General features: G+C 52.3%; 1 protein-coding gene across 1 annotated transcript in view; it reads left to right on the top strand.

The window, feature by feature from the left end:
• Window positions 1-19,461, top strand: part of LOC102452610 (uncharacterized) — a 227,754-nt gene that overhangs the window by 171,871 nt on the left and 36,422 nt on the right. The window contains exons 27-37 of the mRNA XM_089772994.1: window positions 1,079-1,132; window positions 3,270-3,323; window positions 4,397-4,441; window positions 6,172-6,225; window positions 8,115-8,159; window positions 10,249-10,302; window positions 12,889-12,942; window positions 16,907-16,960; window positions 18,013-18,066; window positions 19,040-19,093; window positions 19,288-19,332. Of these exons, the coding sequence (XP_089629120.1) occupies window positions 1,079-1,132; window positions 3,270-3,323; window positions 4,397-4,441; window positions 6,172-6,225; window positions 8,115-8,159; window positions 10,249-10,302; window positions 12,889-12,942; window positions 16,907-16,960; window positions 18,013-18,066; window positions 19,040-19,093; window positions 19,288-19,332 (567 nt within the window). The remainder of the gene's footprint in view (window positions 1-1,078; window positions 1,133-3,269; window positions 3,324-4,396; window positions 4,442-6,171; window positions 6,226-8,114; window positions 8,160-10,248; window positions 10,303-12,888; window positions 12,943-16,906; window positions 16,961-18,012; window positions 18,067-19,039; window positions 19,094-19,287; window positions 19,333-19,461) is intronic.

A 19,461-nucleotide genomic window follows, 5' to 3' on the forward strand; every position in this document is an offset into this window, starting at 1 on the left:
GGAGAAGGACGCTGATTGTAAAAGCGCTTTCCCGTGCAATGCGGATTTTTGTGCCGAGCCTCAGGGCTGGGCAGGTGCCAGCAGGAAGTGGAATGTTTTAACATCGAATTAGATCCTCGCTGATCTTTGTCTTTCCATGTTCAAAACCACAAGCAAGTGGAGAGAGGGAAGCGGGGTGTTTCCCCGCTGGCTGCCCCAGGAGTAAAAGACCGCGCTGGCTGTGAATAACGCTGTGTCATCGGGCTGCAGGAGTTTGGCCTCCCACGAGCCCTGCTTAGGTATTCACTGCTCAGACTGGATGCGCTTGGAGAGAAGGATCACTCAGCAGAAATCCTGCCACTGCTGCACAGTGCCTTTCCAGCTTAGTATGCGGCACGCCCCGTCTCAGAATAGGAGCTGCTTGCAGAAAGGGGCTGCCTGCATTTTACTGAGACAAGCCCATGGCAGAGCCCGGGGCATTGGGAGTCTGAGACATCAGAAAACTGACCCCTTAAAAATCCTCTTCATCCTCTGGAAACGGAACCAGTTCGGTAGCCCTCTTGTTGGCCCTAGTCTGCTTTCATTTCCTACGAAAAGAAACACTGCTGGGTTGGCTCCCTGTGCCGTGCTTGGCAGGGGACAGAGCTGGACTGCTCGGTAGGGCTGTTTCCCTCTCTGATTCCTGGAGGACATGCAGACTCTCTCTTTTTCCAGCCTGGCTGTTCAGTGCCCTGCCCCCGGATCCTTGATTGATGTCCTAGGCATGACTGTCTCGATACATAGTCCTGGTTTTTGTTTCTTCTCTCTCCTTTGCTGGAGGGGAGCACTGACACATCCCTTCTCTGGCTGAAGACTCAGGGGCAGGCATACTGCTTCTCTCTCTTTGTACCTTATGTCGGTAACTCCCCCTGGAGGGCGGTGTCAGGAGCATCAGCATGTAGACGTGAGCAGCATTTCCCAAGATCAGCAGGAGCTGGGTCCAACAGCCTCCAATTCCAAGACAGCCTTGGGGGCAGCAGGCTGTATCTGACTCCTTGCAGAAATGATTTTCCAAAGCTTGTCTCGAACATGCCTTAATTCTGCTTCTTGGCTCTTATAGGGGGAGGAAGGACAGATCGGCCCACCCGGTCAGAACAGCAGTGAAGGGCCAAAGGTCAGTGCTGCTGTTATTTCTTCCGTCTCTTCACTGTGAGTCCTGTGTCTAACCCTCTTCAAGGGGCTCTAGGGTGTGTCTATACCACAAAACCCAGCCCTGCAGCAGTGACTATCAGAGCCCCGGCTGACTCAGGCTCGTGCTGCGGGGCTAACAAGCGTTTGGAGACCTGCCCTCCCACCCACACACCCCTACCTTGCAGGTTTCAGAGTCCAGGCTCCAGCCCCCATCCCTGACATCCGCACTGCTGCTGTTCACCTCACAGTGTGAGCGCCAGGTACCCCAATCAGGCGACCTGGGCTCTTAGACTCCTTGCGGGAGGTATTTTTGCTGTGTAGGTGTAGACCCACTTGCAAATCCAAGCCACTGGATTTCAACAGGACTTGGGCCCCTAACTACAACAGGCTCCTTTCAGGATCCTGTCCTCTACGAAGCTGAGGTGCCATCCCCGTTTTCCAGTTGGGGCAGGCCCCCTATGGAGGGGGGAGCAAAGGGGGCACGTGCCGCTGGGCCCAGCAATTCAAAGAGCCCCGGAGCTCCTGGCTATTGCTGCTACTTCACCCTCCCTTCCAGGCCCTTTAAATTGCCACCGGAGCCCTGCGTGTCACACTGGGTGGTGCTGAGAGCCGGTTGCCAAGGCCCTGCCTCCTGCAGGAGAGCAAAGCCACCCCCCCCCCCACACACAGACACCCCAAATGTGTCGGCCCACCTGAGCTGGGGAAACTGAGGCATGGATAAGTGAACTCACAGCTGAGCTGTGCCATTTCTTTGTGTGCATGATGCTGGAAGGTAGGGCAGTTCCATAACTGATTAGGTTATCTGTAACACGGACCATCTGTTTTCTTTTTACATGCGTTTTAAGCTGACAGCGCCATATAAGCATAAGTCACCTCATTGTGGAGAGATGGCCCAAAATACGCGAGCACAAGCAACACCCATACTGCCCGCCCTAGCTCCGTGGAGAGTAGGGGTGTCAAAATGTGTGTATTGGTGTGAACGTGTAGCCCCGGGATTTGTTTCCACTGGCTTTGAGTCCCTTAGAGCCCCTGTTTAGCTTTGGGTCGTGAGCACAAAGAGTTGATGATTTGTTCCCACAAGCACCTACTCCAAACCCCCCATCATCTCCCTGCTGTGCTTGGATCCTCCACTGTCAAGAGCTGCCGCTGCGCTCTGCTCAGAGAGCTTGAGATGGCATTTTGGGCTCCCTTTTTAACAGTCTGTGCTGATTTCAGTGACAGCCGCAGCCCGCCGGGGAGTCTGCTTGACCCGTTTCAAGCTGGGAGACCGACTGTGGCCTCCATACGGTGCAGTGCTTAGAAAGGGAAAAGCCGTCTTTCCTCAGTGGAGGCAGAGCTACTGAAGGAAACGCACTGGGGCGGGAGGGAGGTGTCTTGACAACCACCTTCCACTCCTGCCTGCCCACCCCACGCACACGTCTGCTCTTGCTGATAGGTGGGCATGGGTATGACAGGGATTCCTGTGCTCTGCAGACATCCAAGGGATAGGACCCCCGCGGAACAGCCCCCCAGCCTGGCAACCCGACTGAACCTCCAGGCAGGTTTCGGAACAGGAAGGGGTGGGGCAAGGCGGGGGTTTGGCGCCTCTGCGGCGGGGCTTCCTCCAGCATGTGTCTGCTGCTCTCCTCAGGTTTCTGCGGCTCTGCGGAGGCAGCACTTCAGGAGAAGGCCAGGGAACTGGGAGTTCTCACTTCACCCCCTGCCCCCGGGCTTTCTGGGACTCTGCATCCGGCCAGCGTGGGGGGTTCCGAACGTAGGGTGCACCTACAAAAAGTCAGGGCTGCCTCCCCCTGCTCCTAATGGTGCTTGCGAAGCCCAGTGTCTCCGTGGCCACAGCCGGGGACTGACGTGGCTTTTCACGTAAACACCAGCCGCTCCCAGAAGCGTTACGCGTGTCGCTCCCGTTTCAGCATCCTTCCACTAGGAAAATCCACCTCAAAACCGGCATCTCCAGCCAGACCCGAGCTCTTGGGTCCGGTGAGCCCAATGGGCTTTGGCCGAAGCCCCTAAAACTGTACAGACTCATGCCTAGCTGTGTACTGCTGAGAGAGGTGGGGACGGCGGGGAGAGGGGGGAGTGAAGCAGCCGTGCCTGAAATGATGTTCCTCTGTGCATTTTAGGGCAGCCGAGGACCAGATGGCTCGAAGGGAAGGCCAGGGCCGAGAGGACACAGGGTAACTCTCGGAGCGTTTTGTTGCTGGGAGGCGAACGGCGGAACTGTTACAGGGCTCGGACCCAATGTCTTAAAGCCATTTTTTGGAGCTGTTTGTGAGCAGCGTGGCTTGTGTACATGGGTGTACAGCAGCGGTTTTCAAACTACTGGTTGCGACCCCGTACTGGGGGGTGGAATGTCGGGTGTGGGGTCTCGGCCGGTAGCAGGCCTGGCTCCTTGGTGGGGGGGAGCACACAGGGCTCTGCGCACTGCCCCGAGCACTAGCTCCACACTTCCATGGGCTGGGAACCCTCTGCCAGCTGCTTCTGGGGGCAGCCTGGTCTGCGGTGCCAGGAGAGGCAGGAAGCTGCCTGAGCCCCCCCACTGCACCGCTGCCTGGGAGCTGTTCAAAGGTAAACCCCTCCTGCCCCAGCCCTGCCCCCCCAAAGCCGGAGTCGCCTCCTACATCCCAAAGCTCCATCCTCAGCCCCACCCCGCAGCCCACACTGTCGCTAAATTCTGTTGGGTCGCAGCATCAACAGTTTTCTTCAGCTGGGTCATGAGAAAAAGCGGTTTGCCACCCACTGGCCTAAAGCGCCCTCTGCATGGGAAGCTGCGCCGGAGAGCGGCGCCTTGGCCTTACTAGCGTTCCAGGTCAGACCGCTCCTAAGCACGTTCTAACTTTAAGCATAAACCTCAGTCTCCTTGACGTGAGCGGGACTCAAGTAAGTGGCTTTCCTGAATCGCTTCTGAATGACCGGCAGGCACAGAGCCACCTAGGGCCCTATGCAGAGATCTACCGTGGAGATGGCAGCGACGTGGGGAGCCGTGGCAAATAACCGTGCCAACTCCCCGCGCTTGAAAGGGCTGAATAAACTCCTCTGGGCTAGTAAGGGGGGAATACCAAGCCAGCGGGGAGTTTAGATAAAGTTGGAGCCATAACTGACGCAAAACCAAGTCTACCTCTGTAAAGGCCCTGTCACTTTTACTCTTGGCAAAGCTCATTCCTGGTGCCAAACTTGCCCATGGAGGCCTGTGAATTTGTGTTGTGTAGTGGCAGTCAAGTCCTCCCTAGTCATATTTGTTTCTTTACAGGGCCGCCCAGGCCAGCGCGGGTTGGTTGGAATCCCAGGACTCCCAGTAAGTAGCCCTACACCCATACTACGTCTCAAACTCATGAGTTCCCAAACTGGGGGGGCGTGAAGAAATTCCACGGGGGGTGCGAGGCAACCGAGCCTCCCTCCCCATCAATCCCGTCCACACACCCCCAGTCAGTTCCTTTTTTTTTTTTCCTCAGAGTTTTGCTGCTATTGGGGAGGGGGGGGGCATGAGGGTTTCTCAAAAATCAGAAAGGGGCGTGATGCCGATAAGTTTGGGAACCACTCCTCTAACTCGTGGGAAATGTGTTGCGGAGAAGGGATCGGGACTGGTTGCCACAGTAGCATGGTTCAGGCTGGAAAGCAGAAAGCAAAACTGGGATGCCTGGTTGGCAGATACAAGTGTAATTGTCTCCCAGCGGAGGGCATTATTCCAATCTGACAGCACCACATCAGGGCACAGGCCTTGTGCGTGTAAGTGGGCGTGCGCTTCAAAGCATAGCAGCTATGGCACGCCTGCCTGACAGCATGGAAACAAACAGGCAGCAGGCATGCGAGTCTGGCTTGCTCCTCAAGGGCACGATTGCTTCTTTCTCAACCTAATTAGGCATCTTAATTGCACCTTTCGCTGCTGGTGCTGCAGTTGCACATGTGCCGACTGAGGGTTTATTGAAAACGTAACCCTTTCTTCCCTGCAGCTCCCTGATTAAGGCTGAGATAGTTTGAGTTAACAGTGCTTGCGAACCTCGGCCGCACTCTTTGGACTGGGCTGTCTGCAATCAGTGGTTTCCATAGCAGAGCTTTGGCATGAGCCAGGCTTGAAAACGTGGGTCGTATTCTGCCCCCGGAGAAGCCGGCAGTAATGTCAGTGGGCGGCAGATTCAGGATTCCCTTGTTACAATAAAAATATTCCAAACCCCGCCAGAAACACAACTTTTTACCTGCTGGCAAGGAATGTAGGACATAAGACTCTTGTTTAAATAGCCTTCAGAGGACCTGTTGCTGCACAGGCTTACATTTGACAAACAAGCTACAATGAGCAGTTGTGGGCAAAAGATGGTAGGGCAGAAAAATAGACTTAAGGAACTGGGCATTTTTGTCTGTAGCAGTAAAAATAGGTTTTTACCGGCTGATCGGTTTTATTTTTTTTGGTTAGAACGTTGGCCCGCGGAGGCGGGTTGGGGCTGTGAGCAGTTGTTTGCCCAGGGTGGTGAGTAAGGGATAGGCAGGAGACGCAATGCTTGTTAATGAGCGCAGTGCAGTTATAAGCACGGACGTTTCTCCAGAAGGATTCCAGCCAGTTTGCACATTTAGTTTATTTCTCTTGCACGAAGAGGGCATCCAGGGAGCTCCAACAGAGAGGAGGACAATGTCGGACTAAGCACTGTGCAAACCAACAACAGGAAACACCCCCTGTTCCAGAGAGGGCCCGGTCTCGGATTTCGATGGCACATAGCTGGTGAATAAAGAGACAGGCAGCAGGAGGGGAGCAGAAGACGAGAGAACAGTGGGGACAGATGTGATTGCATTAATCACTCTTTTCCCTGTAGGCAGACTTTAGCACTCCCATAGCAAACAACTGCACGCGCGTAAGAGTCTCCTATTCCCTTTTGTTTAAATTGCTCCTATAAAAATATTTGTATTTACTTTGCTTCCATGGTTGCCCCACCTGTATCCTGTAAAAGCGTCTTTGCGTCTTGTATCTTCGGCACTTACAGTCCAAGCACCTGTTTGAATTCACAGGCTCCTCTAAGACAGAACTCTCCTTTTCAGGGCTTACGAGGCGTTCCTGGAATAGCAGGCCCAGAAGGAAAGCCTGGTACACAGGTTCCCATTCTATACTATATACTTAAATATTCTTCATTGTCTTGTATCTAGAAGACTTACCTGGCATTGCCCAGGCCCTTCAGGGAAGGGGGCTGGCAGTGTGGGGTGCAGGAGTCAGAGCAGGGCCTTGGGCATGGGGCTGGGGATGTGAGGGGGGGAGTCAGGGTGGAGAATGAGGAGGGGCTCAGGGCAGAGGATGGGAGGGCAGGAGTTGGGGAGGAAATGGGGGGCTTAGAGCAGAGGATGGGGGTGGCTGTCGGCTTGTCAAATGTGGAGACCATGCACCCTGCCTGCCAGTTTCTCCCTGTGGCTGTTTGGCACGGGGGGGGGAGGGCACATACTACACCCTCTAGTTTGTCCCTGGGGTGGAAGTGAGCTATGCACCCTGCCTGCTGGCTTCTCCGCAGAGGCCAGACCGGTGCAGGGGTGTCCGGGGTCGGGGAAACATGCAGGCCGATCCCGCGGGCACTCCCCAGGCCGGGGAACGGAGAGGGATGGTGAGTGTACTGGGTGACCTGGCAGTGCTGTGGGGAGCAGGCTGTGGCTTCTCAGGGAAGGGAGGGGGGGCTGTGCTGCCCGGCCCCGGCAGCACCCTCGGCCTGGCATGGTGGCAAGCGCCAGCCCCAGCTGGCCACTCTGTTCCTTGTGCAGCTGCCCCCTTGTGATCTCTTTGTAGTATAGCTGTCCCCCATACTTGCTGCCCCCCGTGGCCACTCCGAGCAGCCCTCTCCATGTTATGGAAAACAATCGTATTCCAGGCACATGCCATTTTTCTGGCAAAATGAAACAATTGAATTCCAGGCACAACAAACCTCTGAGCTTGCTTTAAGTTAGGAGACGAGGAAGCTGCATAGCACGTTTGATGGTCCTAGCTCTTACTATTTAGAAGGATAATAGAGATGTAGCCATGTTAGTCTGGTCTTGCTGAAACAAAAGACAGTGCGGCATAGTCCTGTCTTTTATTTAGAAGAAGTTCTTGAACAAACGGTCTCAGACAGACAGATGCACAAATCTCTAAAAGATAGATAGATAGATAGATAGATAGATAGATAGATAGATAGATAGATAGATAGATAGATAGATAGATAGATAGATAGATAGATAGATAGATAGATAGCCATGCCAGCTACATGGGCCAGCGCAGCAGGTGAAAGTTGCTGTGTTACTGCATGTCGTGTTAAATCTGGTATTCATTGGCTTCAGTTGGTCTGTCTCTGGAAAATTTGGTAAGTCTCTTAGCAGACCCCAAAAAGCAGGGAGGTACGTCGGAACCAGGCCTGGGATTTTCAGATCTGGAGCCACACTTTCTGGTCTAGGCCCATCTCTGCATAGTAGTGAGGATTTGACAGCACCAGCTTGGGGCTGGCATAGTTCATATCCTTCCTTCCTTCCTTCCCAGGAGCCTCCAACTCTGCTCCGGTGTTCCAATTCACTCCCCAACCCCTCTCTGCCAATTCATTTCTCCTGTCTCCTGCAACTCACTCCACCTCCTCCACTCGCACTGGCGTGTTCTTGTTCTATGTCCAGAAACAGCTCTGCCAGTGACCTTCACCCAGCGCCCACAGCAGCCAGGGCCCTGTTGGCCCAGTCCCCAGCCCTCCGTGCACAGATGCTGCATAGAGCCAAACCGCATGGTGGTTTGTGGGGAACTGACATTTGTTGAGAGCTAGCAGGAGGCCCAGGAATGCCTTGCTTCTGGTCTAACCTTTCATAGGAATTAGCCCTCAAGTTTCCACTCAATTCCAGCATGTGTGCCTAGTGCACTTCCCTTGCAGAGAAGGGTGAGCTCGTGTGCAAACCCGTGTTCATAGAACACAGTACTGGGTGGGAACTGGGGGGAGGTTTGTGATCTCTCTGGGTCCTTATCATTTGTCTGACTTATCCTGCAGGGTGTATCGGGTACCCGGGGGAGCCCTGGCAGAAAGGGACCAGCTGTGAGTAGAATTCCTTGTATGTTTGTTTTAAATTCTTCCAGTCCTTTGAGCCACATCGACGTGATGCTAATATATAACTCATGTATATAGCTTTTCATCAGTAGATCTCAAAGCACAACACAGTCTTTCATGGTTTGATCCTCACTCACTCCTGTGTGGCAGGGCAGGTCTATTATTACTGTTGTACAAAAGGGAAACTCAGGCACCGAGAGATTAAGTGACTTGCCCACGGTCACCCCAGAAATCTGTGCCAGAGCTAAGAATGAAGCTGTCAGGCCCTAGACTAGTTCCCTAATGATGGTGACTCCTTGAGAGATGATCAAGCCTGGCTTTAGCTGAGCTAACTAGTCAGCCTGGCCCTCCTGGGTGTGCTCTCTGAGTGTCGAGAGGATCCTGCTCTGAATTCAGACCCAGAGTTTTGGTTACAGATAGGGGTTTGTCACTTAATGCCCTGCAACACCTTGTTAATGGTGATTTCACATAGTCATACTGCCAGGCCTGGATTAAGGTCTTCGTAGGCCCTAGGCTCTCTCATAATCATAGGCCTTTACATTAGATTATATATAAATATGTAAGGGAGAAATGCTCTATCGCCTATATGCCTAATATTTAATTGCATGTTATAGCTGAATGTTGGTTGCTGGCTAAAGATAAAATTAAATTAAATGAGATTGCCTATCTCCTAGAACTAGAAGGGATCTTGAAAGGTCATTGAGTCCAGTCCCCTGCCTTCACAGCAGGGCCAAGTACCATCCCTGACAAATTTTTGCCCCAAATGGCCGCTGCAAGAATTGAACTTACAACCCTGGGTTTAGCAGGCCAATGCTCAAACCACTGAGCTATCTCTCCCCCAAACAATAGTGACCTATTAATTTTGATTTGGCCATTTTCTTTTCTTATTTTCAAGTCCATTATGAATTTTTTGTAGGCCCTAAATGTTTTTGTAGGCCCTAGGCTCTGTGTCTGTTGTGCCTAATGGATAATCCAGTCCTGTGTACTGCAAGCAAACTTGCTGTGAGGGTCGTCTTAGCTTCCAGCACTGATTTTTCCATGTTCGATTATCAACTAACAGTGACCCAATTCAATGGTACCAGATTTAACCTGGCATGCTTGCGAGATGACACATCACATGCCTCACTCTTAGGGCTGAGACACAACTGCATCCTTCCGCCTCAGGTGCCACCTTCCCTCTCCTGACCCATCTCCCCTTCTGACCCTGCCCAGGTCTCGCGAATCCTGTGAGCTGCTCTCACGCACCACAAAACCACTGAGGTCAAGCTGCAGCCTGAGAAAGGCCCTTGAAGTGCATTGTAAAGGGTGCATCTGCCCCAGCCTTGTGCCACGTTGGTGTCTTCTCTTCCTTTGGCTGTCAGGAGATAGGAGAAGGATTTCTGTGGCTAAGAAATGTGCCGTCCACACCTGCTCTCTGTGCAAAGATGAGCAAGAGAGGAGAGGCTGGAAACATTGGCTGTTTCTAATGCACTTTTGGTGCCACTGGCTTGTCAAACCCAGATCTGAGGTGGGATCAAGGGAGCCAGCAGCTAGAGCTGGCTGGTTCACAGACTTTCAAAATGGAAAAGCAGAGACAAAAAATTAAAATCTCCCACAAAATGAAATTCCAAACCCAACTTGCTTCAGGTTGATCCCAACATTTTCACTGGGGTAAAATCACACCCTGTTGCGCGGGATGGGACTTTTTGCAGTGGACCTTACGTAATGTGCACACTTTTGAAAACTGAAACGCGGGTGGGGTTGAAAGGGAAACGTTCCGAGTTGCAAAGGTGGAAACGTTCTGTTTCAGTTTCCCTGGGCTTCTCCATTTCAGGCTGGTTTTTTTTTTAAAGAAATTTCATCCGTGACCAGTCCATGAGGAAATCCACAGACACTCAAGAGCCAGCTATTACGGAAGGCTGCTCCAGGGAAGCATGCGGCTGTGGGTACAAATAGCTTGTCAGGAGCACCAGCACTGGTCCCATGGCAGGCTGCAGCGGTGCACCTCTGTGTGTCCACTTCTGCTTTCTTCCCCACCAGTAGCACTTCCCCCTCAACTCTCAGCATGCGTCTCTTGATCTTTTGCTGTTCTCTGCAGGGTGTTGGTGGCTTACCCGGTAGCAGAGGGCACGATGGACCTCCTGGACCAATAGTAAGGAGCATCTTGAGTCTACATTATTTGTCTGTTGTGTTAGTCTACCCAGCACCAAAGCAGAAAGTCAGCTGCCGTGCTGTGTGTCCTGGGAGGCAGGTGAATGGTAGAGGCTGAGATTGATAATGGCTGGCAAGGGGTATGTTGGTGTTCTCTCGCTAGGAGCAGGTGGGAGGCGCCAGCCCCCTAGAGCACAAGTTTCTAAACGTTTTCTTACTGCATTGCCCGATCCTCCTTATCACTGATACTTGGTGTGTTCTTCTTAACGCTGTCTGTCTTTAGCCATTTGTCCATATTTCACTGTTACATACAGATTTGGTGTGACATATAGCACCAAAACCCCTACCCTCACTAACTTCTGAGCTCACTTATGTTGAACAGTTGCTGGGTAACTGAACCAATGCCATACAGTGATTGGAGGTGAGGGCTCCGTATGTCAGTATTTTTATGTGACTCATTGGTACATCTGTGAAGGAAATTAATGACTGTATTTTATGTGTCAGATTTTCCCGGGAGCATTAAAGCTTTGTATGAGTAGCCTATTATGAAAATGTGATGTAATAATAATACATAAAATCCACCATTACATAATTTCTCCTCCTTGCCCCCGGGAGCATGTGGACCACAGTTTGGGAACTGTTCCTCTAGAATACTCTTAAAGGGTTTGACCCAACACCTGTTAAAGTCCCTGGCAAGTGCCAGGTGGTGGAAGTGGTTGTTGGCTCGTGCCTTAAATGGAGAGAAGAATAATGGATCCCCAGACTGCTCTGCCTGACTGAGACCTCCGAGAAGGAACTTTTTATCTTAATCGTAGAACTTTTGTCGTGGATGGTGCCCTGGTAACATTACACCCTGGGCTTATATACAGTAAATAAGGCTGCAATGAACTTCTACAGTGAAAACTCGTCTACAAACCTCGTCTGTACAAACCTGTCCGAGGTACACAAGAACAGGGGGCTCCATCTTGCATTCACATGGGCTGCGTCTAGACTGACATGATTTTCCGCAAAAGCTTTTAACGGAAAAGCTTCCGTTAAAAGCATTTGCGGAAAAGAGCGTCTAGATTGGCACGGATGCTTTTCTGGAAAAGCACTTTTTGCAGAAAAGTGTCCATGCCAATCTAGACATGCTTTTGCGCAAAAAAGCCCCGATCACCATTTTTCACGATCGGGGCTTTTTTGTGCAAAACAAATCTGAGCTGTCTACACTGGCCCTTTTGCGCAAAAGCTTTGTGCAAAAGGACTTTTGCCCGAACGGGAGCAGCATAGTATTTCCGCAAGAAGCACTGATTTCTTACATGAGATCATCAGTGTTCTTGCGGAAACTCAAGCGGCCAGTGTAGACAGCTGGCAAGTTTTTCCGCAAAAGCAGCTGTCAACCTTGTAGTTGTAAATCCAGCCTGCGGGATGCAGGCCAAGAGAGGTGCTTTTGCGGAAAAACTTGCCAGTCTAGACGCAGCCATGGTGTATTGCCAAGAGGCAATGGTTCTTCCCTTAAGGGATTTGGAGGCAATAAGCACACAAATTTGGTGAAGGCGTAAAGATTTTACTAAGCAAATATTAAGGTAAAATACAATGCTTAATATTAGAGTAAAATACAATGAAGCAAATCTTAGAATACAATATAATACGTATTAAGCCTAAGCAAACCTCAGAATAAAATACAATGTTTACATCCCTTCTGCTGCCGGGAACCCCCTGAAGAAGGACAGCGGACGGACCCCAGTGGCCAGTGTGTAGCACCTTCTGCAGCTTCGGTCTACGCCAAGGTTCCAATGTTAGGAATGTCTCCGGCACTAATATACTGTTGGATCTACAGTAATCACACCTGTTATTCTAAGAACCTAACAAGATAGTTGATACATTGCATGTCTTCCCGGATCCAATAATTAGCGTGGTGATACTTTGCTTATTTTCCCAGGCCAAATAATTAGCATTATCAGGTAGGAAGCATTCAGCAAAGCTAGCTATGTGATCTTCCCAAGCCCTCCTGCACTCCCAAACCAAGTGCAAGTCCTGTCCTAGAACTTGTTGAAAGTCAGCAGTGCATTCCTACACTGTACCATCTTGAGCAAACAGCTAACTCTTTGAGAATCACAAAAGAATAATAAGAAGCAAAAAGCACAAATGGCTGCCTAGGGCATCCAGGCCTGTAAGAAAATGCAGGCACAAAAGGAATTATTGTGGTACGCCATCTAATTTCCTCAACCTCACAACTGTCTTCTGCATTTCCCACATGGCCCGTAGAAAAACTCAGCAGTCTCCACGCTTCCTAGTGAAAACCCAAAGGCGCTGCCCATCTAGCTGAGACATTCCAGCGCCTTGAGAGTAAAAAGCATGGGACCTGCTGCTGGAGCAGCCAGTAACAAAGCTGGCAGGGAGCCACAGAGCAGTCGCGTTGTGAAGTAGGATTTTGGTCTTGTGGTTCCAGATGAAGCAAGGGTGGCAGATCACATGCTCTGGAGTGGGTCTCGGAGTCCATCCAAGATAGTGCGTGCAGGAGGGAATGCGCAGAATATTCATACACAGCTGAAACGGCCTGATAAGGTGATGTGGTTAATGACACCCCTCCCCAAATGTTTTTCAGGGCCCTCCAGGAAAACAAGGACCAGATGGAGACCAAGGGTCACCGGGGCCACAGGTAAGAGCTGCTAGTGATGTGCGCGGGATGATGCAGCTGCATGAAGCTCCCTCACATAGCCTGGTCTTAGGCTATGTCTGCACTGCAGCCTTTTGTCGGCAGAGACAATGCAAACGAAGTGCTCATTAGCATTTGTCGCGCTCTCATTTGCATATTCTCTGCCGATGCTTTTTGCAGAAGAGATTTTTGCGCAAAACCAAGCAGTGTAGATGGGGCCTTTTTGTGCAAAAAAAAATCCTTTTGCGCAAAATCCTATATACAGGCAGTCCCCGGGTTACATGGATCCGACTTATGTCGGATCCCTACTTACGAACGGGGTGACACCGCGCACTAGCTGTGCCACCTCTCCCCAGCAGACCATCGAGACGCGCTGCAGCGGTCTCGCCGCCCATATCCTCCGCAGCGAGAAAAGCCGCTCCGCGTCTCCCTGGTCTGCTGGGGGGGGGCCCCAGTAGACCAGGGAGATGCGGAGCAAAGTCGCAGAGGACACGGGCGGCGGGACTGCGGCGCGTCTTGGTGGTCCCGCCGCCCGCGTCTCCCTGGTCTGCTGGGGGGGGGGGGGGCGCAGCTCGTGCACCCCCTTCCCCCCCAGCAGACCAGGCTTTTCTCGCCGACACCTGGGACAGAGCAGCTGGTGCACTGCCAGGTTGGTCCCCGCAGCGCCGCACCTCGGCGCTGCGGGGACCTACCCAGCAGCACCCCAGCTGCTCTGTCCCAGGCGTCCAGATTCAGCCGCTGTTGAAACTGATCAGCGGCTAATTCCAGGAAGCCCGGGGCAGAGCAACTCTGCCTCGGGCTTCCTATAGTCAGCCGCTGGTCAGTTTCAGCAGCGGCTGAATCTGGGCGCCAGTTCCGACTTACATACAAATTCAACTTAAGAACAAACCTACAGTCCCTATCTTGTATGTAACCTGGGGACTGCCTGTACCTCCTTTTTTGAGGTATAAAGGATCTTACGGAAAACGGCTTTTTTGCGCAAAACGGCCCTATCTGCACTGCTTGTTTTTACGCAAAAAGCATCGGCAGAGAATATGCAAATGAGAGCGCGACAAATGCTAATGAGTGCTTCATTTGCACTGTCTCTGCCGACAAAAGGCTTCGGTGTAGACGTAGCCTCAATGACAGAGCCCCGTGGCTTCGCTCAGCGGTGCCACAGAGAGATCCGTGTGAGACTGGGTGGGTCCCTGACTTGGAAGCGCTTCCCGGGGTGGAGAGCTGTAGAGGGCTGCTTGCTAATGGCAATTTGAAACATCAGCCATGTTGCCCGACTTCAGGGCAAAAGGACTCGTTAGATATTAGCTGGGTATGTCCATGTCCCAGCTCAGTTCATGCTCTGAGTTGTAGATTCTCTTGCATCTCCCAATACCCTCAGCCCCATGTCCCGGCTGCCTCAGGCCATGCGGCCTCTTGAATTGCCTGTCTCCTCAGCAGAGAGAGAAACAGTGCAGCCTCTTTTCCCCTCCCCATCACTCCCCCTTTGCCAGCACAGCCAGCGAGTGTGACTAGCTGAGGGTACGTCTACACTACAGCGCTAATTCAAACTAACTTAATTCGAATTACTTAATTTGAACTAAGCTAATTTGAACTAGTGCATCTAGACTAAAAAATTAGTTCGAATTAGCGTTTTGCTAATTCAAACTAGCATGTCCACACTGAGTGGACCCTGAACCGGGGTTAAGGATGGCCGGAAGCAGTGCCGGCAGGGCATCAGATTAGGACTTAGAGTGTGGAGCTGCTGCCTCAGGCTAGCTGAGGGCTGTGCTTAAAGGGACCCGACCCCCACCCTGGACAGACAGTTCTCAGAGGTTCCCCGCTTGCAAAGCAGTCCTGGCTTGGAGTGCCCTGAGTGCCCACACTGGGCACATCACAGCACTTGGCTGCACTTGAAGCAGCCTGCCATTTGGGGGGGGGTCAATCAAGGGGCTTCAGGAGAGCTTCCACCCCGAGAAGCCCGCAAAGCCACCCCAGTCCTCCCCATCGGGGGCTCGTACCCCATTCCTCCCTCACCTCCTTCCACTTACCCTTCCCTAGCCCCCCTTCCTGATGTACAAAATAAAGGACATGTGTGTTCAAAAATAGAAACTCTCTTTATTGATCAAAACTCGGGGAGACTGGGAAAAGGAGGTGGGAGAGGGGAAGAGAGAGGCTGGGAGAGGGGAGGGCAACTACAATATCAGGGGTTTGGAACAGGTTCCATATGAAGAGAGGCTAACGAGACTGGGACTTTTCAGCTTAGAAAAGAGGAGACTGAGGGGGATATGATAGAGGTCTATAAAAGCATGAGTGGTGTGGAGAGGGTGCATAAAGAAAAGTTCTTCATTAGTTCCCATAATAGAAGGACTAGAGGACACCAAATGAAATGACTGGGTAGCAGGCTTCAAACTAATAACAGAAAGTTCTTCTTCACAAAGCAAATAGTCAACCTGTGGAACTCCTTGCTGCAGGAGGCTGTGAAGGCTAGAACTAGAACAGAGTTTAAAGAGAAGTTAGATAAATTAATAGAGGTTGGGTCCATGGAGTGCTATTAGCCAGGGGGTAGAAATGGTGTCCCTGGCCTCTGTTTGTGGAAGGCTGGAGATGGATGGCACGAGACAAATGGCTTGGTTATTGTCTTCGGTCCATCCCCTCCAGGGTCCCTAGTGTTGGCCGCTGTCGGCAGACAGGCTACTGAGCTAGATGGACCTTTGGTCTGACCCAGTACGGCCATTCTAAGCTCAGGGCTCAGGGTCGGGGGTCTCAGTGGACCACCTTGATTTTCATGCACACCTGCTCCTGGGTGGCCAGGCTGGCAGCTCTCCTGCCCTAGACGGCCACTTTCCTGTGCCTAGTGCGGAGGCCGTGGATGAGGTCCACGATCTCTGCACTAGACCAGGCGGGCGCCCGCCTCTTGCGCACCCGGGCAGGCTCCCGGGAGCCGCCAGCCTGGTCCCGGGAAGAGGCGGAGGGCTAGGTGGCAGCGGGTGGCTGGCTCGAGCCGTGCCAGGTGCAGGGTCTGCTGGCTGGGTGCTGGCAGGCTTGCACCTGGCACGGACACCGTAGCCAGCCCGTGCCCCTTTAAGGGCTCCGGGGCTGGGAGGGGGGCAGACGAGTTTCCCTGCTGGTGCCCAGAGTGGCCACCAGGGAAAGCTGGGGAGGGCTAGCCTCCCACTAGTTCGAATTAAGGGGCTACACAGCCCTTAATTCGAACTAGCTAATTCGAACTAGCTAATTCGAACTAGGCGTTAGTCCTCGTAAAATGAGGTTTACCTAGTTCGAATTAAGCGCTCCGCTAGTTCGAATTAAGTTCGAACTAGCGGAGCGCTAGTGTAGCGCCTATCAAAGTTAATTCGAACTAACGTCTGTTAGTTCGAATTAACTTTGTAGTGTAGACATACCCTGAGGCTCCCCAAATGGCTCAACATTGCACCTGTCTGAATACTGGTGCTGGGTGGCAGGTTTTGGGCAATACTTGGGGGGTTTGAGGAAATATGCAGATCTGGGTCGACCAAAACACTGGGTGGAATTCGCCATTTCCGTTGTCAGGAAAACAACCCAAACCTGCTCTTTCGAGATGAACCTCAATGTTATTCAATTCAAGAAAGAAAACGAGTTAAAACCCCTCAAATTAAATGAACTTTGTTGAATCCAAAGTAATCTTGAGGGGTGGAGTGTGGTGGCCAAAGCGAAGAATGGGTTATTCACACAGCTCTACCATCGCCCTGTAACTTACCCTTTGCAGCCTGACTCTAAGCATCCGTAGGCCCCACTGGAGCCAGTAGGAGTGAGTGCTCAGCGCCTCTCAGGATTAGACCCATAAAGTGCAATGTCTGTTGGGATGAGCTTTTAGCTGGGGAGGTCTATGCCCCCTCGTTCTTTGTGATCTCTTCTGCTGCCCTTCCCAGGCCAACGCTGGCGCCGGACCCGACCACCTGTATTCAAATCAGCACTACTACCTTTGCTCCATTTCCCCTTTCTCTCCTGGCAGGGACTGTCTGGTAAACCTGGCTTGGAAGGACTGCAAGGACCTGTTGGGATGTATGTAAGTGCTCCCCATGCCCAGCTGTTCCTAGAGCAGAATGAGGCCCCATAACAAGCAGACAGCTACAGGAAAACTTATTGGGCAGAGGTGGAGGGAGGGTGAGCTTGGAAAAACAAGCAGTCCAGACGGAGGCCCCAAGGCACCCGGCATGTCCAGCATTCTGTGTAAGGAATTCACACAGCTGCAGGCCCAGCAGCGTAGGCTACCCTGGGTATTTCCCTGGAATTTCCTCTGTGCCGGGAACAGGGCACACATCCAGGAGAATGACTGGCTCGTAAGCCAGTTTTCCAACCCCGGCCAATTGCCCCCCTACTTGAGTGGCAGAATTTATTCCCCTCCTCTCGGAATCCCAGCCCCAAGGATGGTCTCACCAGAAGATGTTTGGTGACTTCTGCCTTGTTGCATGGAGGAAATGGGGCTCCTGTTTCTATGAGGTTTGGAAGCCACCATGTTGCACTGTGTAACTCTCGGTCCTGATCTCCAGATTCAAGTGAGACGGGTGGTTGGTGCCTTCGCCTACAGCCTCTTTCCCCATTCAGCGGGCACGTGGTCTCGCCTTCTGCTCTGGCATAATGGGCGCTGTCTGTCCTACTGAGCCCCTCTCTGCCTAGCTGTGTGCCGTTTGAATAAGGAGGGTGATGCTCCGGACAGGCACGTCCCATTCTGGGGGGTGTCTGGTTTTGAAATGCCCATTGGCAGTGCTCTCATGAGGTTCTCCTGACCCGGTGGGAAGGGGACAGGGATAACTGTGAGGAGAAGCCAACTAGACATGGCACTGCTGGCCAGTGTGGCTGGGGGGGCCACAAGACCCTCATTTGTAGGAGGCCAGTAAGGTTAGTTGAAAGGGAAGGGGGATCATTTGAGGGAGCCAAATAAACAGAGAGAGATGTGGGAAACCTGGACCTGCATGATGGTCTCCTCGTCTTCTGGATGTCAGACGCAAGCACCACCGTCCATGAGCTGCTAGCTTCCTCCGCTTCCTAGCTGTCGCTGAGAGAGAACACAATGTGCCCACCTGAACTGACCAGTATCAATGGATTTCTCTGCCCCAGGGCTACCCAGGACTGGTTGGGGACCGAGGAAAGCCAGGACCCATGGGTGGAAAGGTAGGACTGCAGAAGAACTCCAGAGATGAAGATCATTGGGAACTCGGGGGTGACCTGCGAAGAGCTTTTTGTTCCCCATTTACTGAGGTGGTAACTGTGGGGAGGGATGGCTCAGTGGTTTGAGCATTGGCCTGCTAAACCCAGGGTTGTGAGTTCAATCCTTGTGGAGGCCATTTAGAGATTTGGGGTAAAAAATTTGTCAGGGATGGTACTTGGTTCTGCTGTGAAGGCAGGGGACTGGACTCAATGACCTTTCAAGATCCCTTCCAGTTCTAGGGGATAGGCAATTTCCAATGCTAGGAGCTGGGTGTAGGAGTGGCCTGTGTAGGGTGTGACTGTACTGCTCTTCCAGTCTCTCTGGCTTCTTTTGTGCCAGCCCATCCCTGTTCCAGTCACTTCCTGACAGACCAACATTGAATTGGAAAGGTCATGGGGGTGGGTTAGAACTCCGAGGGGCACTGGCTATGCGATGATACAGCTAGAGTGAGAGCAAAACGAACACACAGAAATCCTGCTACATCCGTTCATCAGCCCAGAAACAGAGAGAGGCTCAGAGTTGCGATGGTCCCAACGAATTTTGGGCTTCTTTGAAATGTAGGCGTTTGCATTTCCAGTGCCTGGGGTTTGACTTCTTATAAGGACCTGTTCAAAAGATGGGACGCCAGATTGAAATGTGGGGTGTTGACTCTGGCCTAGCTCAGATCAGCCTGGCACACTTTTGTCTGTGAAGTTGCCCTTCAGTACATCACCAGGCTCCAACTTTGTCTCCACCAACACGTCAGTAGAATTCACCTAGAGAACTGGTCAGAAAATTCGCAGACTCCCTCCCTCACCCCTCCACTCCCGCTATTTTCTGACCCGCTCTCCTTAACCTTAGTCACCCGTATGGGGCGGTGGCGGTGGCTGCTGCTGTTCCCGAGCGTTCTGCTGAAGAACCGAACACAGACGAGCTTCTCTCTGCTCCTTCTTTCAGGGAGAGCCCGGAGTCCGAGGCCCACGAGGATTTCCAGGCAAAGACGGTCCCAAAGTGAGCATCGTTCCCTGCCTCTCGGTAGAACCAACCTGTAGCGCACCAGGCCCGATCTGTTTTCTGTGGGCACTGGTAGCTCTGAGGAGATCTCCATGCCCAGAGGTTAAATGAAACCGGAGGCGGACGTGCTTAGCCTGAGCCTCTGTGGTGAGAAGCTGAAAGGTCTGATCCTTGTCTCTCTCCTCACGCAGGGTCCCCCAGGCCCACCTGGTGCGAAAGGCCCCCCCGGCCCACAGGTATGTCCTGTCCTGTCTTTCCTTTCTGGACACATGGTGAGATGCTGTGGGCACTGCCAGGGCTAGGCCGGTTTTGCCAGTTCATTTAACACTGGGGTGAGAGCCTGGGGCAGGGCCAGGGCTCTTGAC

Source organism: Pelodiscus sinensis, chromosome 23 (genome assembly GCF_052426305.1).
Source record: "Pelodiscus sinensis isolate ZL-2025 chromosome 23, ASM5242630v1, whole genome shotgun sequence".
Classification (NCBI taxonomy): Eukaryota; Metazoa; Chordata; order Testudines; family Trionychidae; genus Pelodiscus; species Pelodiscus sinensis.